Raw genomic sequence first — 21521 nt, 5'->3', positions numbered from 1 at the left:
TTAATAATAACAACAACAACAATAATAAGTGATCATTTATTAACAAAAGAAGAACTTAAAGTGACTATGATAACAATTGCAAATTTCTAACTGACTACATGGAAACGTCTTTATTATTGGTCGGGTTCTTAATTTCCACTGTGTGCAATAATAAAACCGCGGTTCAAATCCCATCCTCGGTAGCCTCTCGGTCCATTCACGGGACAGATACATAGTTAAATTATCCGCACTTAATAAGTGAGTTAGTGGAGTTGAACGGAACAACACCACTGGGCATACCGGGGATGTTTATGGAACAACACAAATGGGCATACCAAAGATGTTTATGGAACAACACCACTGGGCATACCAAGGATGTTCATGACCATGTTATAATCTCTAGTAACAACAGGCAAATTTTTTTGACTGGCATTTAGTAATTGAACATATTAACACAAGGTACAATTTTATGGATACAAAACTATTGAGTTTATCATTTGCTTTGATAAAGATGAGAGTATCCTCGTGGAAATGTCGCTTAGTATTAAACTCAGTTTATCCATAAAATTGTACCTTGTGTTAACAGGCAAATTATAGAAAGATATAGAGTTTAAAGTCTACCATCGGTTGACTGGGATATTAATTGGATTAGAAAATCAACATTATTTAATTGATTAACGTCAAAAAACGGATAATCCACACTTCGATAGCAAGAACGACTAAGTCTTTATCTAAATCTTACATAATTCATCTTTAAGTAGTACATTAAGACATGAATTAAAACTTTATAATAAATCTTTTAAAGTAGTGGTATTATTATTTATATAAACAAGGGCCTGTTTCACGAAACGTTAACTAAGATAAAATCCAAATTTTAGTAATCTGGTTGGATAATAATATTAGATTGATTTTAGTGCTTAGCCAATCAAAATTGGAGTATCTGCTAAAATTTGGATTTTATCTTTAAGATTTCGAGAAACAAGGCCCAGACCAGGTTCTGTCTGTGCATGTAGTTTAAACATATTATATTATGACAAGCTACAATCTTACAAATCATTATTTTCTGATTGACATATTCCACTAATCCTCTCACTAAAACAATTCAATTCTTTAAATTTAATACCATTAGATGAACCTAGAGTCATATATAGACAGCGTCTCACCAACTACTTAAGTGGTCGCCAAAAATAAATCTTTTAAATAACTTATATTCTGTATAATTGTGTAATATGTAAAAATGGCGACCATTGCTGTAGTTGACCAGATACTAAGCTTGTATAAATTTGATCTCGGCTCTGATCAACACAATATATTCATAGTTATTCAATAACCATGGAAACCAGTACAAGAAGATTCCCAAGTCATTTATCAGCAAGAAATGAAACCATCTGAATACTGAACATGGCCTTGCTGGGAGAACGAATGACGTTTAATGTCTTGACAACCACAGAGTCGGCTCCAGGGGGTGAGGGTGGCATACCGAATTTAAACAATTATGTACCAAATTGAAATAGATATAGCCTGAATAACTGATACCGTATTTGTCAAATAACCAAGGCGGATGTGTTATCTTTAACTAAATCAAAAAGGTCTGATCATTTTCAGACAAAAAGAAGTCCATTCCTAAAACGTTTGTTTATAATCAAAGATTAATGAAAACATTATTTTAAAATCCTTCGTTTTTATGACAATCAACAGACAATATCAATGTACATCAGTTTGATTTCATACAAGTAATAACACGTCATACATCAGTTTGACGTCATACAGATAACACGTCATACATCAGTTTGACGTCATACAACTATTAACACGTCATACATCGGCTTGACGTCATACAGGTAATAACCCGTCATACATCAGCTTGACGTCATACAGATAATAACACGTCATACATCAGATTGACGTCATACAGAAAATAACACATCAGCTTGGCGTCATACAAATAATAGGACGTCATACATCAGCTTGACGTCATACAGGTAATAACACGGCATACATCAGCTTGACGACATAAAAGTAATAACACATCATACATCATCAGCTTGACGTCATACAAATAATAACACGCACTGTGAAACTGGTACCGTTACTTACGGAGACAGGTATTTTAGTTAGGACATATTTTACATTAAATCACCCAAGTTCTCATTACTTTAAATCAGTGATTCTTAGCCAGTGTGCCGCGAGATCTTCCTAGGTGTGCCGCGAAGTTTTGAACGGCACACTAAGACAATGCGAAATATCACGTGATCCCAATTGACTTTCACTGGTGTCTACTGATAAGTTTATAGTTGTGTTTTTTTTTTATTTAGTTTGAGTCATTCTATGTGTGTATGACTAGTCCGTGTCTACGGATGCATGCCGTCTATGACCTGCCACGTTTTTATTTTGCAAAATTCAAATATTTTTCATATATATTTAGGCGGGTGTGCCGCATTTTGTTTTTCATGCGTTCCAAGGTGTCCCGTTGGCAAATAAAGGTTAAGAACCACTACTCTAAACTAATGTTTATGTTTAATATGTATAGAAAGTGGTTAGATATAACACGGTAGTAGGTATGAATCCACCTGTAAAAGTGTGACTATTCCTAATATCTACAACTATTGAATACACAAACCAAACCAATAGCTGTATATATCATTCAATAGTCACAGTCTTTACATGACCACTGTCTGATAACTAACCATTATGCATTTAAAATGAAGACTTCGATCTGTTTGTATCAGATATTTTCATTAGTAATAGTCATGTGTTTACAAGTGAATGATATCAACTTTACAGTGACGACAAAGACTACATGTAGAAATAAAAAAATATAGGGGACTTTTCATAAAACCATACATTAAAGCCGCCGATTGCTATTTACATATTTCGAACAATATCTCATTTATCATTTAATTAAACATACATGCAAGAGCTAAATCTGCCTAATGCAGGTCTTTCTTTAGGCCTGTAATATTATCTAAATTATTAATTTGACATTAATTAACTTATCCAGACCATAATCAACTCTCGATGGCATCGCTAGACTGCGATGTTTATTGGATTAGGTTCCGATTTGCTGTTCGACTTCCATTCATAATTAAATCATGAAATGGATAACCACCGAGACTATGTTTTTTATCCTACCGACTTTAGTAATGAATACCCAGGCTAGGCCGAAAATTCAATGCTAAAAATTCGGTTCAGAATGTATCAATTTGATTGAAATTTTCAGCAAATTCCCTTTTCATTATCTAGTTTTTAACTATTATAGTGAGAACTGCCAGCTCTTTATTTATTCTTCCATAATGTATCTTTAAAAGTAAACACAATCTAAATATCAATGGCTTAATTCAAACTAAATGTATTTAAATTGATTATTCAAAATTCGATTAAGAAAACCAAAACAAAATATCAAGGGTAGAATCTCTTGTACTTAGGTCAAACTTGTTTATTGTATACAGAGAATCCTGAATTTGGGGAATTTTTTAGTTCACCATATCTTTGTAAATAGTGAATAGAGAGAAAAATGGGGTTTAACATCCACACGCCACAAACCAGGTCATTTCGGGACTAACTTATGTTTTTTTTTTTTATTTCAATAATTTACTTGCGTGTAGGGGTCTTTAGCAGTGGGAGGTAACCGGAGATCTCGGAAAAAATCCATGAGGTTGGACAGGTGACTCTACTTCATGTCACGGACAAGTGGGGAATCGAAAACCACGCCAGTTGACTCAATGACAGACCTTATAATACAACGCCCACATGCTAACCATTCGGCCATCCCCCCCCCCCAGTCTATTTTTAGACTGATATTACTTTTAGAGATTCTACTTTAACAATGTCGTAGTTTGCAATATTGTTGTTTACAAGAAATTCAAAATAACGATCAGAGATGAACTTCTCAATGCTGTGTCTTTTTATTGAAGAGTAATAACAAATGTGACAGATTATACACAGGGACTTGGTACAACTATTAACACTGCTTTGATGTCGCAACGCTTAATTGAATGAGAAATACACCTAGACACATACAGGGGATTTTTTCATGAAGAATTACATTAAACTTACTTTAAATTCAATCCGATTAAAACACATATCTTATTTCGTTTCGTTTTTTATAGTTCAAAATTTCGTTTTACTTGTCTTTACTACACTAGGATCTGGAACAGTTGTTATCATTATCGTGTTCTGAATGATGTGAGCTATTAGCCAATGAAACGGTCTGTTACGGCCAGCTTTAGGCGTTTTTTGCACAGAACTGTGGGTAATCCACTAGTAAAATCAATGCCGATTTGTTAATCAAATGTCTGATGTCATAGGTCAAAAGCCTCTCGTATGACGCGACCTATTGCTACAACCGGTCAGATCTTCATGTAGTGTAGGCCATCTAAAGTATAAAAAAACAAAACGAAATATAGATCTGTATTTTAATCATATTGATTTAAATTAAAATATCTTTATCATTTCTGAATTCTTGTATGCAAGTTTCAGAGAGACAAAGAGAGAGAAATGAGGTTTAACATCCACTCAACACAAACTAGGTCATTTCGGGACTAACATATGGTTTAATTTTATTTCAATAATTCGCTTGTGCGTAGGGATGTTTAGCAGTGGGAGGAAACCGGAGGACCCGGAGAAAACCCACGAGGTTGGACAGGTGACCCTACTCCTTGTCACGTACAACCGTAGATTCGAAGCCACGCCAGTTGACTCAATGACAGGTCTTATGCTAACCATTCGACCATCCAACACCCCCCCCCCCCCCCCGTATGCGAGTTTCAATTGAGTTTTAATAAAGTTCCATATATGCTAATTCAAAGGAGGTTTTCAGGGTTCAATGTTAGATTGAATGCAGGGCAAATAACACATCTGATTAATAATATGAAATTAAAAACAGTGACTTGAATTTGTTTACAAATAATAAGATCAAAGTTTTAAACAGTTAAAAACAAATGCTTGTGACATGGAAAATCTCTTTAAAAAATAAAATTATGCTGTGACTAAGTACATGTAAGTGAGATTATCAAATAACTGGTCTGAATCCGATTCTCACCATCCAGGCAGCCATGTTGGGTTTTTATTATCACCCTCTGACTGGCCATGCTTGGCATAGGGTATTACCCTCTGACTGGCCATGTTGGGCATAGGTTATTAACCTCTGACTGGCCATGTTGGGCATAGGTTATGTTAAAACCTCTGACTGGCCATGCTGGGCATAGGTTAATACAATCTGACTGGCCATGTTGGGCCATTTTAGTAAATTCTAATATGTACAGAGTGGACCTCGTTTCCTTATCAGTGTTTTATACATAGTTGTTGACCGACAAGCCCCTGCGTTTAATAAATTGTAATTGACCTGCAAGCCCCTGCATTTAATAAATTGTAGTTGACCTTCAAACCCCTGCATTTAATGAACTGTAGTTGACCTACAAGCCCCTGTTTATTATATGAACTGTATTTGACCTACTATCCCCTGTTTATTAATTAAATGGTAGTTGACCTACAAGCCCCGCCTTTAATAAATTGTAGTTGACCTACAAGCCCCTGCGTTTAATAAATTGTAGTTGACCTTCAAACCACTGCGTTTAATGAACGGAATTTGACCTGCAAGCCCCTGTTTATTATATAAATTGTAGTTGCCCTACAAGCCCCTGCGTTTAATGAATTAATGTTGACCTACAAGCCCCTGCGTTTAATAAATTGTAGTTGACCTTCAAACCCCTGCGTTTAATGAACTGTATTTGACCTACAAGCCCCTGTTTATTATATAAATTGTAGTTGCCCTACAAGCCCCTGCGTTTAATGAATTAATGTTGACCTACAAGCCTCTGCGTTTAATAAATTGTAGTTGACCTTCAAACCCCTGCGTTTAATGAACTGTAGTTGACCTACAAGCCCCTGTTTATTATATAAATTGTAGTTGACCTACAAGCCCCTATGTTAAATGAATTAATGTTGACCTACAAGCACCTGCGTTTAATAAATTGTAGTTGACCTACAAGCCCCTGCGTTTAATAAATTGTAGTTGCCCTACAAGCCCCTGCGTTTAATAAATTGTAGTTGACCTTCAATCCCCTGCATTTAATGAACTGTAGTTGACCTACAAGCCCCTGTTTATTTGGTAGTTGCCCTACAAGCCCCTGTGTATTTTTGGTAGTTGCTCTACAAGTCCCTGTGTATTTATAACAATAATGTATATGTACACTATACAGATTCTATATACAAATAAACAACACGATATATCAACTATCAGCTAACAACAGGCGTAGTTTTCTCACGATATTTCTTAAACCGTTTCCATTCACCCGTTAAATAGTTCATCTGGAAATATGTGTCTGCTATCATAATCTTTTTATTCCCATCCGTCTGCTGAACAAGTTCGTCATCTTCACTTAATTTTATACTCAAAACACTTCCTTGTTGAGGGCAGGGATTTTCTGAAATAAATGATGATAAAATTAAATTGTATCGTTAACACCATATGTAAGCCGCTCCCAGAAAACCAGGCTCTAGGTCATCTTTATGAAAATAGAGAGGGAAAAGAGGGAAATGGGGTTTAACGTTCACTCAAAAACAAAACTTAGTCATTTCAATAATTCGCTTGCGCGTAGTGGTCTTTAGCTGCCAGTGGGAGGAAATTGGAGGACCCGGAGAAAATCCACAAGGTTGGACAGACGACCCTACTACTTGTCACGTACAACCCGGGGATTCGGGTGCGCCAGTTGACTCAATGACAGGCCTTATGATACAGCGCGCACGTGCTAATCATTCGGCCATCCAACCCCCCTCTTTATGAAAATAGAGCTGGCAGCATATTTGAATAGTCCATGGCCTATGAGCTTGCCAAAAATGCAATTCTTTTTAAATTTGTCGTTTTGTCTGGAGTTTGGCTCATTCACAGCAACAAGAAGGCACACAGTTTACGCTTTTGTGTTCTTAGTACAAAATGAAGTTGTGCGACAAACGCCTGGTTTCGAGTGAGCGGGTCACATATACAATGACGATTTTAGTGTCCTTGTAGTAATATTAATTTCACTCTTCAGGATTTTGCAGTGGGGTTTCCTCTTGTCACTGGTTCATGACGGAGGGTCTGGCGGCACGTTAAAGATCCCCTGACAGTAGAAATCAAACTAGAGAGAGAGAGAGAGAGAGACACACAGAGAGAGAGAGAGACAGAAATGGGGTTTAACGTCCACTCGACACAAACTAGGACATTTCGAGACTAACATATGGTTTTAATTTTATTTACATAATTCGCTTGCGCATAGGGGTCTTTAGCAGTGGGAGGAAATCGGAGGCCCCGGAGAAAACCCACGAGGTTGGACAGGCGACCCTACTCCTTGTCACGTACAACCGGGGATGCGAAACCACAGAGAGAGAGAGAGACAGAGAGAGAGAGACAGAGAGAGAGAGAGATGGGGTTTAACGTCCACTTGACACAAACTAGGACATTTCGGGACTAACATATGGTTTTAATTTTATTTACATAATTCGCTTGCGCGTAGGGATCTTTAGCAGTGGGAGGAAATCGGAGGCCCTGGAGAAAACCCACGAGGTTGGACGGGCGACCCTACTCCTTGCCACGTACAACCGGGGATTCGAAACCACACCAGTCGACTCAATGACAGACGTTATGATACACAGAAAAGTAGGATGTTAAACCCTACTTCGTTTCATTTCCACAGCTGATGCAGATTTAAACATACATTATACAAGAGCTAAATCTGCCTATTGCAGATCTTTTTTAAGGCTTGAAATGTTATATAAATTATTAATTAGACATTAATTAACTTATCCAGACCATAATCGACTCTCTATGGCATCGGATTTCTCCGATATTAAATAGATTAGAACAGTTCAGCCATATTTTGATTTGAGCCAAAAATGGAGGAGCCTGATGTTATCTAAATTATTATTAATTAGACATTAATTAACATGACGAGACCATATTCAAGTCTCGGTGCCATCTGATGGGTCCAATTTTCCAAAGATTTATTTTGTACCTTTTGTTATCTTGAATAATTTCATGAAATTATGAAGGAATTGATGTTTTTATAAGTTTATGTAATATTTGTCTAATCATTTTACTTTATGGTAATGAAATATGTTTAAAGCGATAATTTCATATTTTCTAAGAAAGTCAAAACATAATTATTTCTGTCTTTTGCTCAGTAGGTTGTCCACTCAATATCATACGATCATAGGTATTATTCTCCCTCTTAAAAATCTTCACAACGGAAATAATAACACAATTTCCTCCCTTGTTTTTCTATTCTCCCCATGGAATAGCTATCTTCAGATGTTTGAATTTGAAGTTGAAAATGATATTTTTGCCAATTTCTCAACTGGCAATAGCAAATTATAGGATTAATAGGATTATTCTTTAACAAGGTAGGACTGTTTATGGATACCATCTATTTTAAGGCTTTATTTTAATAAATTTTAAAAATATAACTTAAAAATATGAAATTGCAACTTTAGCCCAAACAGTGTCTAGTTACCTGGATAGGACAAAATAAACAAGATCCAGTGTACACACTGCCATTCATGTAAAAGAACCAATAACAGTTGGAATTTGAAATAAGAATATGCTGTAGTGCCACTGTCCAGGCAAATTTCTCTCATAGCACACTATTTCGTTAAGACTTGTGTTGAGAGGTCTGATGTAAATGAAAGACTTGTGTATAGAGACCGGATGATTATGAAAGACTTGTGTATAGAGACCGGATGTAAAGACAGATGAATATATAGAGGATATTTGTTGTTTTAGAGTGAATAACATATTTTATTTCATCGAGAAGCAAGAAAACTTATATTTTCACGAAAGCCTAGCATGAGTGAAAATATAAACGTTTTCTTGCTTAGAGATGAAATAAAATATGTTATTCACGACAAAACGACAAATGTTCTATTTATTTTATGATTTTACAATAATTTTAGGTAAAAACAACTAGCCAGTGGAATAACACTTTTATTTCACTGATAAAACGCGGTATTCCACTACTGATCATAAAATAAAAATTACTCTTACCTCTAGAACCAGCCATAAAACCTAATATTAAAGCTTTCTCGGGCCTTGATACTTTATTAGAATCTCTAAACATTTCCTGGGCTTCAATCATTTGTTCACGCTACAAAAGAAAAAGGTTTAAAATAATTGATGACCATATCGTACGACAACTTTCAACACGTATATTCAAACACGGAATAGTCAGCGGATCTTATTTCAAAATATTAGAATCATATCTTCAGGTACATTAATGAGATAAAACTTTTGTTGTTCTCTGGGTGTGAAAATAATATTTTGGATTCAGGGAGCTAAGACGCTGGTTCGCTAGCCTGAAGGTCGCGGGTTTGCTCCTGGTGTTGACCGAGAAAGTTTATCTGGATTTTCTGGCACCGTTTCCCCTTGTCAGTGGTGCAGGACGGAGGGCCTGACAAGGCCAGCTGTCTAGTCATTCGGATGGAGCTGTCTAGTCGTTCGGATGGGTTGAAAAACAGAGGTCTTGTGTACACATTGGTGTGCACGTAAAAGATCCCTTGGCAGTTGGAATTTGATATAAAGGTAGACCATATCTTGGCTGCCCGGGCAAAATTTCCCTCATAGCACACTGCATGGCATATGCCCGTCTTCATTAGCCCGGTCGGAGCAGAACAGTAGGACGTTACACCCCATTTCATTTCATTTTCATTTGATTCAGGGAGCCTCAGTGTTTATGCAATAGGCCATTGACCTATCAACCAGAATTGCCAAGGTTCGAATCCCTGCGTTGGCCGAATTGAATTGTTATGGTTTTAATTTTTATTCCTGAATTACGTGCGATGCACTGAACTGTGGGTAAACCAGTAGACATGTCAATGCTGATTGATTAATCAATGTCTGACGTCATAGGGTCAAAAGCAGTTCGTATGACCCCTGACACGACTTTCGAGTACAACTTGTCAGATCTTCATGTAGTGTAAGCCATCGAAAGTATAAAAAAAACAAAACGAAATATAGATCTGTATGTAAATACATCTCGAAACAACAAAACAATCGTTTTGGTTTGCAGCACCCTACTTGTGGAACTCCCTCCCCCACCATATTCGAATAATATCATCACTGCATGTGTTTAAACAACAGATAAAGACTCTGCTTTTCACAACTGCTTTCCAAGACCAGTATTGAAAAATTTGCCTAGCGCAATAGAAACTTTAATTAGTATTGTTGCGGGAACATAAATTTAGATATATTATTATTATTATTATTATTAAATCAGATTGGTATTTTATATTACTTGAGTAAACTGACAGAAGTTTCCATGCATGTAAAATTCTTTTTAAAAAATCTTACCGTTAATGACAGGGCTTTTTTAATTTGTGTTCCTTGTGCTACTTGAGGTTGAGCCACCATTGGTGGAGCGGCAGGAGCAGGAGGAGCTGGTGGTTGGACAATAATAGGTTGCTGTAGATTGGTTGTTGATGGTGGTGCCATGACAACTGTTTGTGTTCTGATCTGTGATTGGCCAAGTTGTTGCTGTAACTGTTGTTGAAGATTTTGTCTAGCTGTAGCCTGAGCATTTGACGATAATGGAGCTATAAATAAATACAGTGAATTTTAGAATTCAGAACTAATAAGCATGATCCCATTCAGTGACAAACACAGTTAGTGCTAAATGATAAGGCCAGCTCAATTTTTCTTTATAGATCACGAGATGTAAACAGAGCTAGCCCTAACCCTAACCCTGGACCTAGCCTCAATGCTAACCGTAACCTACAATCTCGCCAACAAACACGTGCCCTAACGATCTTGACGAACATTGAGCTGACGTTAACAAATAGATTTAGCCAACAAACACTGAGAGAGAGAGAAATGGGGTTTAACGTCCACTCGACACAAACTAGGTCATTTCGGGACTAACATATGGTTTAATTTTTTTATTTCAATAATTTGCTTGCACGTAGGGGTCTTTAGCAGTGGGAGGAAACCAGAGGACCTGGAGAAAACCCACGAGGTTGGACAGGTGACCCTACTCCTTGTCACGTACAACCGGGGAATCGAAACCCTGCCAGTTGACTCAACCAACAAACACTACTCCACTTTGTTATATACGTGTACATACCTTCTGACACGGCCATACAAAATAATTTGATCTTTTAACGCACCACTGGGATGCTCAATTGTCAGTCTGGAAGCTTCCGAATTGACAGAATTGCAATCGAGTGATGTGGAATTTAGTCACGACACAGTTCTGTCATTCCTGACAACTGACGTTGTGTGAGTTAAATCGTGACGTAATTAAACACGATTATCTTTCAGCTGTCACGGTTGGTTGAGATATTTTCTTATGCAATCCGTGCATGCATTGTAGCTGGAAATCTTTCTTTTCAATCGATTGTAAATATTTATTGAGAGAAATCAATTCCTGAATGTTCAGCCAAAGCCAAGAGAGAGAGAGAGAGATTTAATGTCCACTTGACACAAACTAAATCATTTCAGGACTAACATATGGTTCAATTTTATTTCAATCATTCGATTCTGGAGGAAACCCACGAGGTTGGACAGGCGACCCTACTCCTTGTCACGTACAAGCGCAGGAAGTTGAGAAAGCCTAGACTAAATCTGTATACTAACCTATATTACCAGAGAGTGTTATTCCAGTAACTGGTACATTTGGTATGCGACTAGTTGCCGAGGGAACGTACGCCGGCGTTGAGGCAGACAATGGTATAGATGTCGTGCTTACAACAACCGTGGCTAATTTCTGAAAAAAAGAAATATTTCGTCGAAATTAAAGAAAATCTGTAATTTCAAGGGTTATAACATAGATAAAATAAGAGGCATGGGTTTCAAAGAAAAAGTCGGAGGTAACCGGAGGACACAATGCAACCCACAAGGTTAGTAAGACAACCCTACACACTCACCCATCTCTCCACAGGGCTTTTATACTTAACCATCTCCCCACAGGGCTATTACACTTAACCATCTCCACACAGGGCTATTACACTTAACCATCTCCCCACAGGGCTTTTATACTTAACCATCTCCACACAGGGCTATTACACTTAACCATCTCCACACAGGGCTATTACGCTTAAACCATCTCTCCACAGGGGTATTAAACTTAACCATAGTAAACACAGGGCTTTAACTTTACAATTTTGTAAGTTTTTGATTTATTTTGTCAGCAACATATTCTTTTCTAAAGATTGACAAAAACTATACTTTATTTATTCAAATGTGTTTTACAATTAAATACTCTGACATACAAATATTGTGGCATGTCAATTCTACTGCTGGATTCAATGCACTGCCAGTCAGTGTAGGCGGGTCAATATGACAGAAACAATAACCCCCTCATCCAAGAATTACTAATAAAGGGAAATAACTCATTTAGGTGTCAGACCACTATTCTTGTTACATGTAAATTTTGTGGTATGCATATCTACTGACAGACAAGTTCTACAAAGACAGGCAATTTCCATAATAGTCAGTTAAAACTTGTAAATATGACTGAAACAATAGGCCCCACTCCAAGTATTATTTAGACGGCTTCAGATCACTATATACATGTTGGATCAATTTCACTGCCAGTCAAGAGGCGTGGTTTACAAAATTATTCAAGTGTTAAATTGACTTGCTGGCAAATTTTAAAGTTTGGCAGAAAATTTACATTAAATTAAATTAATGTCATTTGAATTTATGGATTATTTTCTCCTACTTGTGACCAAACCAGACAGGCAGTGGGGCTGAGTGAATGTTAGGTGATGTACTGGTATATATTCTTTAAGTCGTGCTTTTAGAATAAACTAGTGATTGTATGCCATAAAAACTGTGTTCTGTTAATGATGTACTGGTGCTTGCATTTCATTTAACTGTACGTTTTGGACATGTGGTGGGCAGAAGAAACTTTGAGTAGGAATACCGGGAGGGTTAGTTAATATATGAAATTTAAACTTACTGGTGTAGCTGGCGTCATCAGACCAGCGGCGTAATCTGGTGTGTAAGGTGCTGTAGTTGTCGTGGCAACAGATGTTCCTGCAGCAATAGACGCCTCCTTCTCCTTACGTTGTTGTTCCATGGCTTCCACGTCTAGAAGAAGATAAATAGTGATTAGGGAGAGAGAGAGAAATGGGGTTTAACGTCCACTCGACACAAACTAGGTCATTTCGGGACTAGCATATGGTTTAATTTTATTTCAATAATTCGCTTGTGCGTAGGGGTCTTTAGCAGTGGGAGGAAACTGGAGGACCCGGAGAAAACCCATGAGGCTGGACAGGCGACCCTACCCCTTGTCACGTACAACCGGGGATTCGAAACCACGCTAGTTGACTCAATGACAGACTTTATGATACAGCGCGCGCGTGCTAACTATTCAGCCATCCAACCCCCCAAAATAGTGTTTAACATTCATAAATATTGAATCCGATTAAAATACAGATCTATATTTGAACGATCTTTTACATTCATGCCGGGGGGGGGGGGGGGGGGGTTCGGATGACCTAGTGGTCTAAAGTGCCGCCCTTCGACCTGTAGCTGGCCGATCACCTTTGGCTTGCGGCTGTGGTTTCGATCCCTGGTGTGAGTGTATGTGGCTTGGAGATAGGGGTGCCTTCTCAACCTTGTGGTTACTCCGGGTACTCCGGTTTCCTCCAACAGGAAAGACCCCTGCGCGTGCGCTCAGATAATAAAAATGAAAAATAAAAAAAATTGTCTGCGATATCACCGTCGGTGAAAGCGGACTTTAAACACTAAGAAGAAGAACAACAACATTCACGCCAAGATGTACTTCAGTTATGGAATGAAATGGGGTTTAACGTCCTACTGTTGTGCTTCTAAACTGGCTAATAAAGACGGACATACACCATATAGTGTGCTATGAGGGAAATTTTATCCTGGGCAGCGGCACCACGGCCTACTCTTATATCGAATTCCATCTGCCAAAGGATCTTTTACATGCACACCAATGTGTATACGGAACCTCGGGTTTTCGTCCTTGTCAGATCTCCGTCCCACATCACTGACAAGAGGAAACCACGTCAGAAAATCCCGATGAACTTCCTCGGCCAATGCAAGGAACGAACACCCGACCTCCAGGCTAGCGAGCCAGCGTCTTACCCACTTAGCCACCGTGATCCCCACGCCAAGATGTACTTGAGTTATTTGTTCCGTCCGATTGAACTACAACTTGGGTAGCATGTAGTTGTTCTGTTTTAGCTGAAGTTTCTTTATTTAATGTTTAGTTTCAAACCATTGTAGGCAAATTGCTCAAATTCTTAGAGCTTGAAATATCACTAATGGGCGACACTTTATAGGTTATAAAAAGTTCCCCGTCCGATACGATTCAAACCCAGGATATTTTAGTCACGAGACTGGTATCTCAAACACTCAATACAACAATCTCCATTTTTTTTCAAATAAAAATAAACGATGCCTGCAGAGAAACACTGCAGAACACCATATACACACACCCAACCATCAGTAAAAAAATAGATACAAATTCTTACCTGCTTGTTTCTTTCGTCTTTTAGCTTCTTTTGAACCGATAGGCTGCTCACCAATATCCAAAAACTATAGATACAGAAAAGATGAACATAAATATTAATGACATGAAGTGAAATAGGCTTCAACGTCCTCTATTTCTCCCCGTCCTCTATTTCCCCCCTTCTCTATTTCTCCCCTTCTCCGCAACAAAATGGATGAGAGAGAGAGAGAGAGAGAGAGAGAGAGAGGGTTTAAGGTCCACTTGATACAAACTAAGTCATTACGGGACTAACATTGGGTTCAATTGTATTTCAATAATAAAGGGGTCTTTAGCAGTGGGAGGAAACAGGAGGACCCAGAGAAAACCCATGAGGTTGGACTGGCCACCCTACTCCTTGTCACTACAACCAGGGAATTGAAACCATGTCAGGACCTAATGATACAATGCGCACACGTTAACCATTCGGCCATCCAATCTCCCTTGGTCGAAGGCCCCTTAGATCATAAATACGAAACTGTGGGTGTAATAAAAAAAATAAATCAATGAAGGTACCTTTATTCCGCCTTCTTTCTTGCTGGATCCTGATCTGGGTGCTATTGGCATGTGACCAATCGGTGAGCTATTTAACCGGGCTAAACCAGAACTTGGTGTTCTGTAGCCAGACGGTAGAGGGGTTCGACTCGGTAATCCTTTCAATGGAGCTACAAAATAACAAAAACATTTATTAATATTCTTTGGACCTCTAAAAAATATTGTATATATCTCAGCTAAAACTGTATTTGGAAGACGGAGGAAGAGAGAAAGGGTTTAACATCACAAACTAGATCATTTCGGGACTAACACATGGTTCAATTTTATTTCAATAATTCGCTTGCACGTAGGGGTCTTTATATTAGCAGTGGGAGGAAAATAGATGACCCGGAGAAAACCCACAAGGTTGGACAGACGACCCTACTCCTTGTCACATACAACCAGTGATTCGAAAACATGCCAGTTGACTCAATGACAGACCTTATGGTACAGCACGCACGTGCTAACCATTCGGCCATCCAACCCCCATTTGGAAGATGGAAATGGTACAGAGATTACTAAATCTCTCTCTCCCAATTGACTTCCATGTTAAATTGTCGACATATCTTAGTTCACACACAGACACAGCTCACTAAATATTCCTACCCCGAGACCCACGAATGAAGTGTAAAAGTTATTTCTAGTATTTCTCAGCCTTTCCCTTTTTCCGCCTTTTGCATGGCAGTTATTTGTTGACTTTTTGGTGTAGAATTGAAAAAAAGGGTTTGAAAATACTGGTGAATATTGGTGAATATTCATGATTTTGAGACGGAAGGATAGAACAGTTGAGAGGTTAGTTAGGTTGAAATGTAGGGCAGAAAATTGCATGTTTAGTGATCTTTACTTCCAGTTTGTGTATCTCAAGTTTTCCATGGTGAAGCTCATACATCCTTTTGAGTAAGAGGTTGCCACATGTTGCTGCATCTGTGGTAGAAAGCGTTCCACCCAACGAAAATTTGGGAAAAAGTTAGAGCCAGTCTAAGAGACGAGAATTAACAGGGGAAATCATTAGTGATCTGTGGTCGTGGACACAGATGATAAAAAGAGTTATCTCCCTTAAACCCAAACCATGAAAACAATTGGTATCCTTCAAATTATTTGAGGAAAACAGAAATCACTCTAGGTGGAATATGAACAAACAACAAGAAATGAAATACTTACTGGAATCATCCATTTTTTTCACAAAACTTCTGATTTTAATTGGGACACTATTTGGCATGTTATTCTTTCTATTATTAGACACTTCATTGGCTGTTTAAAAATAAAATAGATCAATATATTCACAATATACATGTACACGTATAATTCAATTAAATAATACACACAAAACAAAATCAACAAGACAAACATGCGGATAAGACAAACTACACAGACATTGCAAGAAATAAACAAATATCAAATCAAGTAAATGAATCCGGCGTCCAGCCGTACAGTTTGGGCCCATGTACATGTAGATATATTATGTAAGAGCTAAATCTGACTATTGCAGGTCTCGTTTTTAGCTTGTTATCTAAATCTTACATAATACATGTCTAATCTCAGTGGTTATTCATAGAATTGAGGCTATTTCGATAAATTGAAATGAAATGGGATTAAATGTCCTATTTTTCAGTACTAATGAGGCTAATGAAAAGAGACATACGTCATGTAGGTGATATGAGGGAAATTTAGACTGGTTGGACAGTGGAGCTACGTCCTACTCTTATTTTAAATTCCACTGAGAAGGTTTCCTTTACGTGGGATCAAACACCTTGGCTTTTCGCCGCACTCCAATGACTAATGCTTTTTCCACGTCAGGCCCTTTGTCCTACACCCATGTCTGACAACGGAGAGAGAAATGAGGTTTAACATCCACTCGACACAAACCAGGCCATTTCAGGACTAACACATGGTTCAATTTTATTTCAATAATTCTCTTGTACGTAGGCATCTTCAAGAGTGGGAGGAAACAGGATGACCCAGAGAAAACCCACGAGGTTGGACAGACGACCCTACTACTTGTCACATACAACCGGGGAATCCAAACCACGCCAGTTCACTCAATGACAGACCTTATGATACAAAGCGCATGTGTTAACCATTCGGCCACCCAACCATCCTGTCTGACAAGGACTTACTCTCCCCAGATTTCGGAGTGAGACAACGTCTTACTCACTGGGCAACTTTGGCTCTTGTACTCATAACAAAACTCATTGGTAGTTTAACTGTCAAAATATTCTTACATTTTTGAAGAAGTTCTCGTTTTAAGGTTGCTGACTTTGGTTTTCTTTTAAGTGTAAAATGTTTGATTGGTTGAGCAGAGTGACCAGCAATAGAATTTAACGCTGATCTGTTTACAAACTGACATTCTAGTGGTAACATCCTCGTCTCTAGAGATTTCTTCACTGAAAATACAAATATATACTTTATTACATGGCAATATATACTTTATTACATGGCAACCCTTTATTACACGACAATATATACTTTATTACACAACAATATATACTTTATTACATGGCAATCCTTTATTACATGGCAATCCTTTATTACATGACAATATATACTTTATTACATGGCAACCCTTTATTACATGACAATATATACTTTATTACATGGCAACCCTTTATGACATGACAATATATACTTTATTACATGGCAACCCTTTATGACATGACAATATATACTTTATAAACCAACAGTCAGCATATTATACATGTAAGATAGGTTGCCAAGCAACAAAACTTATACCCACATAAATTTCATCTCTATGGTTACATGCACAATATATCAATATATGGAGTTTTCTTAATACACCCTAACAACTAGACACACATGCCACGTCAACCCCGTCGATGTGACACCCGACAGCATGTTCTCATCAACCCATGTCGTGACTTAAAGCCAGAAAATTATAATCAAGAGACCAGTACTCTATTACTTACCTGTATCAAGCACAGATCAGAAAGACATCCCCATTGTGACCCGGTATTGAGTACAGGGACCGTATTCACGAAAACTTAAACTAAGTAACAACGGAAATTTTAAGGAATTCTGCAACTTCATTGGATATATGCAAATTGATTTTACTGGTCAGCCAATCGAATTGCAGTATTTCTTAAAATTTCGATTTTATCTTAGTTTAAGTTTTCGTGAATAAGGGCCCTGGTCAGTACACTGTAACCCAGGTATCATTTAATCTTGTGTATCTAGCACTAATTTCTTTCACATTCGTTTAATATCCAATCTTTATTAATTTGGGTTGTTTATTTTTTTAACAGTGATTGAGAAATTAAACACTTGTAAATTGGACACTCATTATCAAAATTGAATGGTCAACTTTAAACTGGACACAAGTACAAATTAGATGTTTTTTGGTGATTTTAAACGATTTTTACGAATTTTTTAACCAAGAATTGATATTAAACGAATGTGAAAGAAATTAGTGCTAGATACACAAACTGGACACAAGTACAAATTAGATGATTTTTGATGATTTTAAACAATTTTTACAAATTTTTTAACCAAGAATTGATATTAAACGAATGTGAAAGAAATTAGTGCTAGATACACAAGATTAAATGATACCTGGGTTACAGTGGTAATTATGACCTGTTTTAGTAATTATGACCTGTTTTTAGCAATTATGACTTGTTTTTAGTAATTATGACTTGTTTTTAAGTAATTATGACTTGGGTTTTTTTTTAGTAATTTATCTAATTATGACCTGTTTTAGTAATTATGACCTGTTTTTTTAGCAATTATGACCTGTTTTTAGTAATTATGACTTGTTTTTAGTAATTATGACTTGTTTTTAAGTAATTATGACTTGGTTTTTTTTTAGTAATTTATCTAATTATAATAACTTGTCAAAGGACTTACTCATTTTTTTAAGATCTGTGATGACATCAGAGAAAGTTCCGCTCACTTCATCTAAATCAAGATTTACGGTTCCAGTCGACGGATACATACGTAACATTTCTGCAACCATGGTAACCCAGGGATCAGAATCATTTTCAGCCATGGTCAAAATTTCTTCTAGATCGGCCTTCCACTACAAATATAAAACAAAACAAAAATAATATTTATTGTCAAATACTTCAGTCAGACTAGAATACATGTACATCTAAGGGGGTTGGATGGCTGAATGGTTAGCGTGCGCGCTGTATCATAAAGTCTGTCATTGAGTCGACTGGCGTGGTTTCGAATCCCCGGTTGTACGTGACAAGGAGTAGGGTCGCCTGTCCAACCTCGTGGGTTTTCTCCGGGTCCTCCGGTTTCCTCCCACTGCTAAAGACCCCTATGCGCAAGCAAATTATTGAAATAAAACCCCATTTCTCTCCCTATAAATCGGCCTTGGTCTGGTTTTCCCTACATAAATTCTAACACTGAAATTTGGGTATTTACAACAGCCCGAATCGGCATTGTTTTCCAGAAGTTTGGCTACAGAATGCAAGTATCCAAGCCATGTAGGTTATTAAAACATATATTTATTAGTTGGACAGTGCGTTCTATTCAATGTTACCAAACACTCCTCAAATAATTATGACAGGTTTAGTAGTTTTTGGGGCCTTACACTAATTTAGCTCTGAGAAACATCACCCTTTGGACCCTTGTATGTGTAAATATAGACTACCCCAGTTAAACCTTTAGCCCCTTGTGCATGTAAATATCAACTACTCCAGTTAACCGTTTAGTACCTGGTACATGAGGATATAGATTACCCTCAGTTAACCCCTTAGTACTTGGTACATGTGGATATAGACTATCCGTAAAACCTGAAAATATTAGAGAACAGTAATCTTGTTTATATTGTGTTTAGTAGCACTTTTTCGAAACTGATCAAAAATACTGCTCCATGATCATAGATTGCTTGAGTCACAGAACTAGTACACCTTATATATCTGACTAGTTACAGGTTTGACCACTTGGATTGATATAAAATCATTTATATCTGTGTCAATTTATATACTTAACTGTAATAATAATAATAATAATAATAATAACTTTATTTTCAAAGGGTTGAAAATTAGGCCAGGAGGCCTGCCTTACATTTTGCCCTTTATAACAGAAGTTAAAGAAGTTAAAAATGAAATTTGAAAACAGAAGAGCAATATTTACAAAAGAATATTAACAAAATCACAATTGAAAATATCAATTACAAACTCAATATAATAAAGTTGTCACACACGAATCATATATTTATCATCTAATACTATGCTTATGGTACATGTAAATAGAACAAATTAATTAATGGAAATTAATTAAATAATCAAGCATTGTTTTGAAGAATTATATGTTTTTGAAAGTGTTGACAACAGTTGCTGTCTCCAAAGAAAACTACATTGTATAGCTCAAAATCTCTTCTCTAAAGACAAGGCGGATTGAGAGATGGGTAGCCACTCGATGATACCATGTCACAGTAAATAATCTAGAGCAGTAGTCGGATACACAGTTTCTTTTTTGACTTATTGCAAGTACAGTGGTTAGGAGTATGGTTATCTGCATGCAGCATTTATAGCATTTACAGCAATGTGGTATCCTCGAGTAGGCTACCGATCAGAGAGAAGAGGTACAATGCTGAATGCATGTAGGCCTACTCGCTCATGTAGACTCAGTAATCTTTGGTTTGGAGGGAACCTGGACCCTGCACCGTACAATGACACAAATTATATTGATATTAATGGGCAACAAACCATCTGTTTCAATAATAATAGGCTTAGATCTACCATTCTATATCCTGGTCATGGACATGGTGATGGTCAGCAAAGGAGCATTGAAACGGATATAAACCTATATGTAACGTACATTTTATGATGAATTATAAAACATTATTTGATACGGAGATTGTTACGTTCAATTTTTATTATGTTACATTTGTAAAATATTGGGTGGAAACAGTGGTTACGGAGTTTAAATAGAACTAAAAATGTAAACAAAAAAAGGCATTTCACCTGTTCGGTATTACGTCTGGGCATATGAAGGAATGCCAGCAAAAGCTTCACCTTGACATGCGGCTGGAGTGTGTGAAAACATTCTTGGATACTTTGCAAACGTTCCTGCGAAAGCTGGGAACATATTGTTCGCCCAGACCACAAATCATCCGTGGAGCCTAATTTATTATGAAGCCACAAAGCAGTGTCTCCAGCGGCCATATTGAAAAGAACCTGCTGCAAAGGAAACCATCATTTTTGATTGGTTAATAATAGTAAATATTAAATGGAGTTTTCTCCCTTGTTTCAGGAAATTGCAACAAATCGACGACATAATTTTCATGTACATTTCTCATACTAGAGATTCTAATTCGTCATTATTTAATTGAAGCTTGTAGCTTGTGCCGTGGTCACACGGTGGTGTCTGACGTGTTTTGAAACAAAATCGGTATTAATGCAGCCTAGGCCCAAGTAAATAAAAAAAGGAAAAAATTAAAAAAAATCATTAATCGATCAACAATCAGTTTATTTTTTTGTTTCTTCATGGTTTTTTTTTTTTGGTTTTTTTTTTTTGTGTGTGTGGGTGTGTGTGTGTGTGTAGGTGTGT

General features: G+C 37.2%; 1 protein-coding gene across 2 annotated transcripts; it reads right to left on the bottom strand.

Annotated features, from left to right (window-relative positions):
• Window positions 1-22: 22 nt before the first annotated feature.
• On the bottom strand, window positions 23-21159 carry LOC126816448 (negative elongation factor A). 2 transcript variants are annotated; one of them, XR_008787526.1, is made up of 12 exons: window positions 20936-21159; window positions 18864-19035; window positions 17225-17386; window positions 16164-16253; window positions 14985-15133; window positions 14455-14518; window positions 12909-13039; window positions 11582-11711; window positions 10301-10542; window positions 8999-9098; window positions 5502-6404; window positions 23-5393 (listed from the first exon to the last, which is right to left on the bottom strand). XR_008787526.1 is itself a non-coding variant. In XM_050543029.2 (11 exons), the coding sequence occupies exons 1-11, from the start codon at window positions 21134-21136 to the stop codon at window positions 6217-6219; spliced, it is 1629 nt and encodes a 542-aa protein (XP_050398986.1). In that variant the 5' UTR covers window positions 21137-21159; the 3' UTR covers window positions 23-6216. The 2 variants fall into 2 exon arrangements, 1 of the variants encoding a protein (XP_050398986.1); XM_050543029.2 differs by having other exon boundaries at window positions 23-6404.
• Between the last annotated feature and the right edge of the window lie 362 nt (window positions 21160-21521).

This window comes from Patella vulgata, chromosome 3 (assembly GCF_932274485.2).
Source record: "Patella vulgata chromosome 3, xgPatVulg1.2, whole genome shotgun sequence".
Taxonomy (NCBI): Eukaryota; Metazoa; Mollusca; class Gastropoda; family Patellidae; genus Patella; species Patella vulgata.
This window is presented reverse-complemented; position numbering and strand designations above follow the sequence as displayed.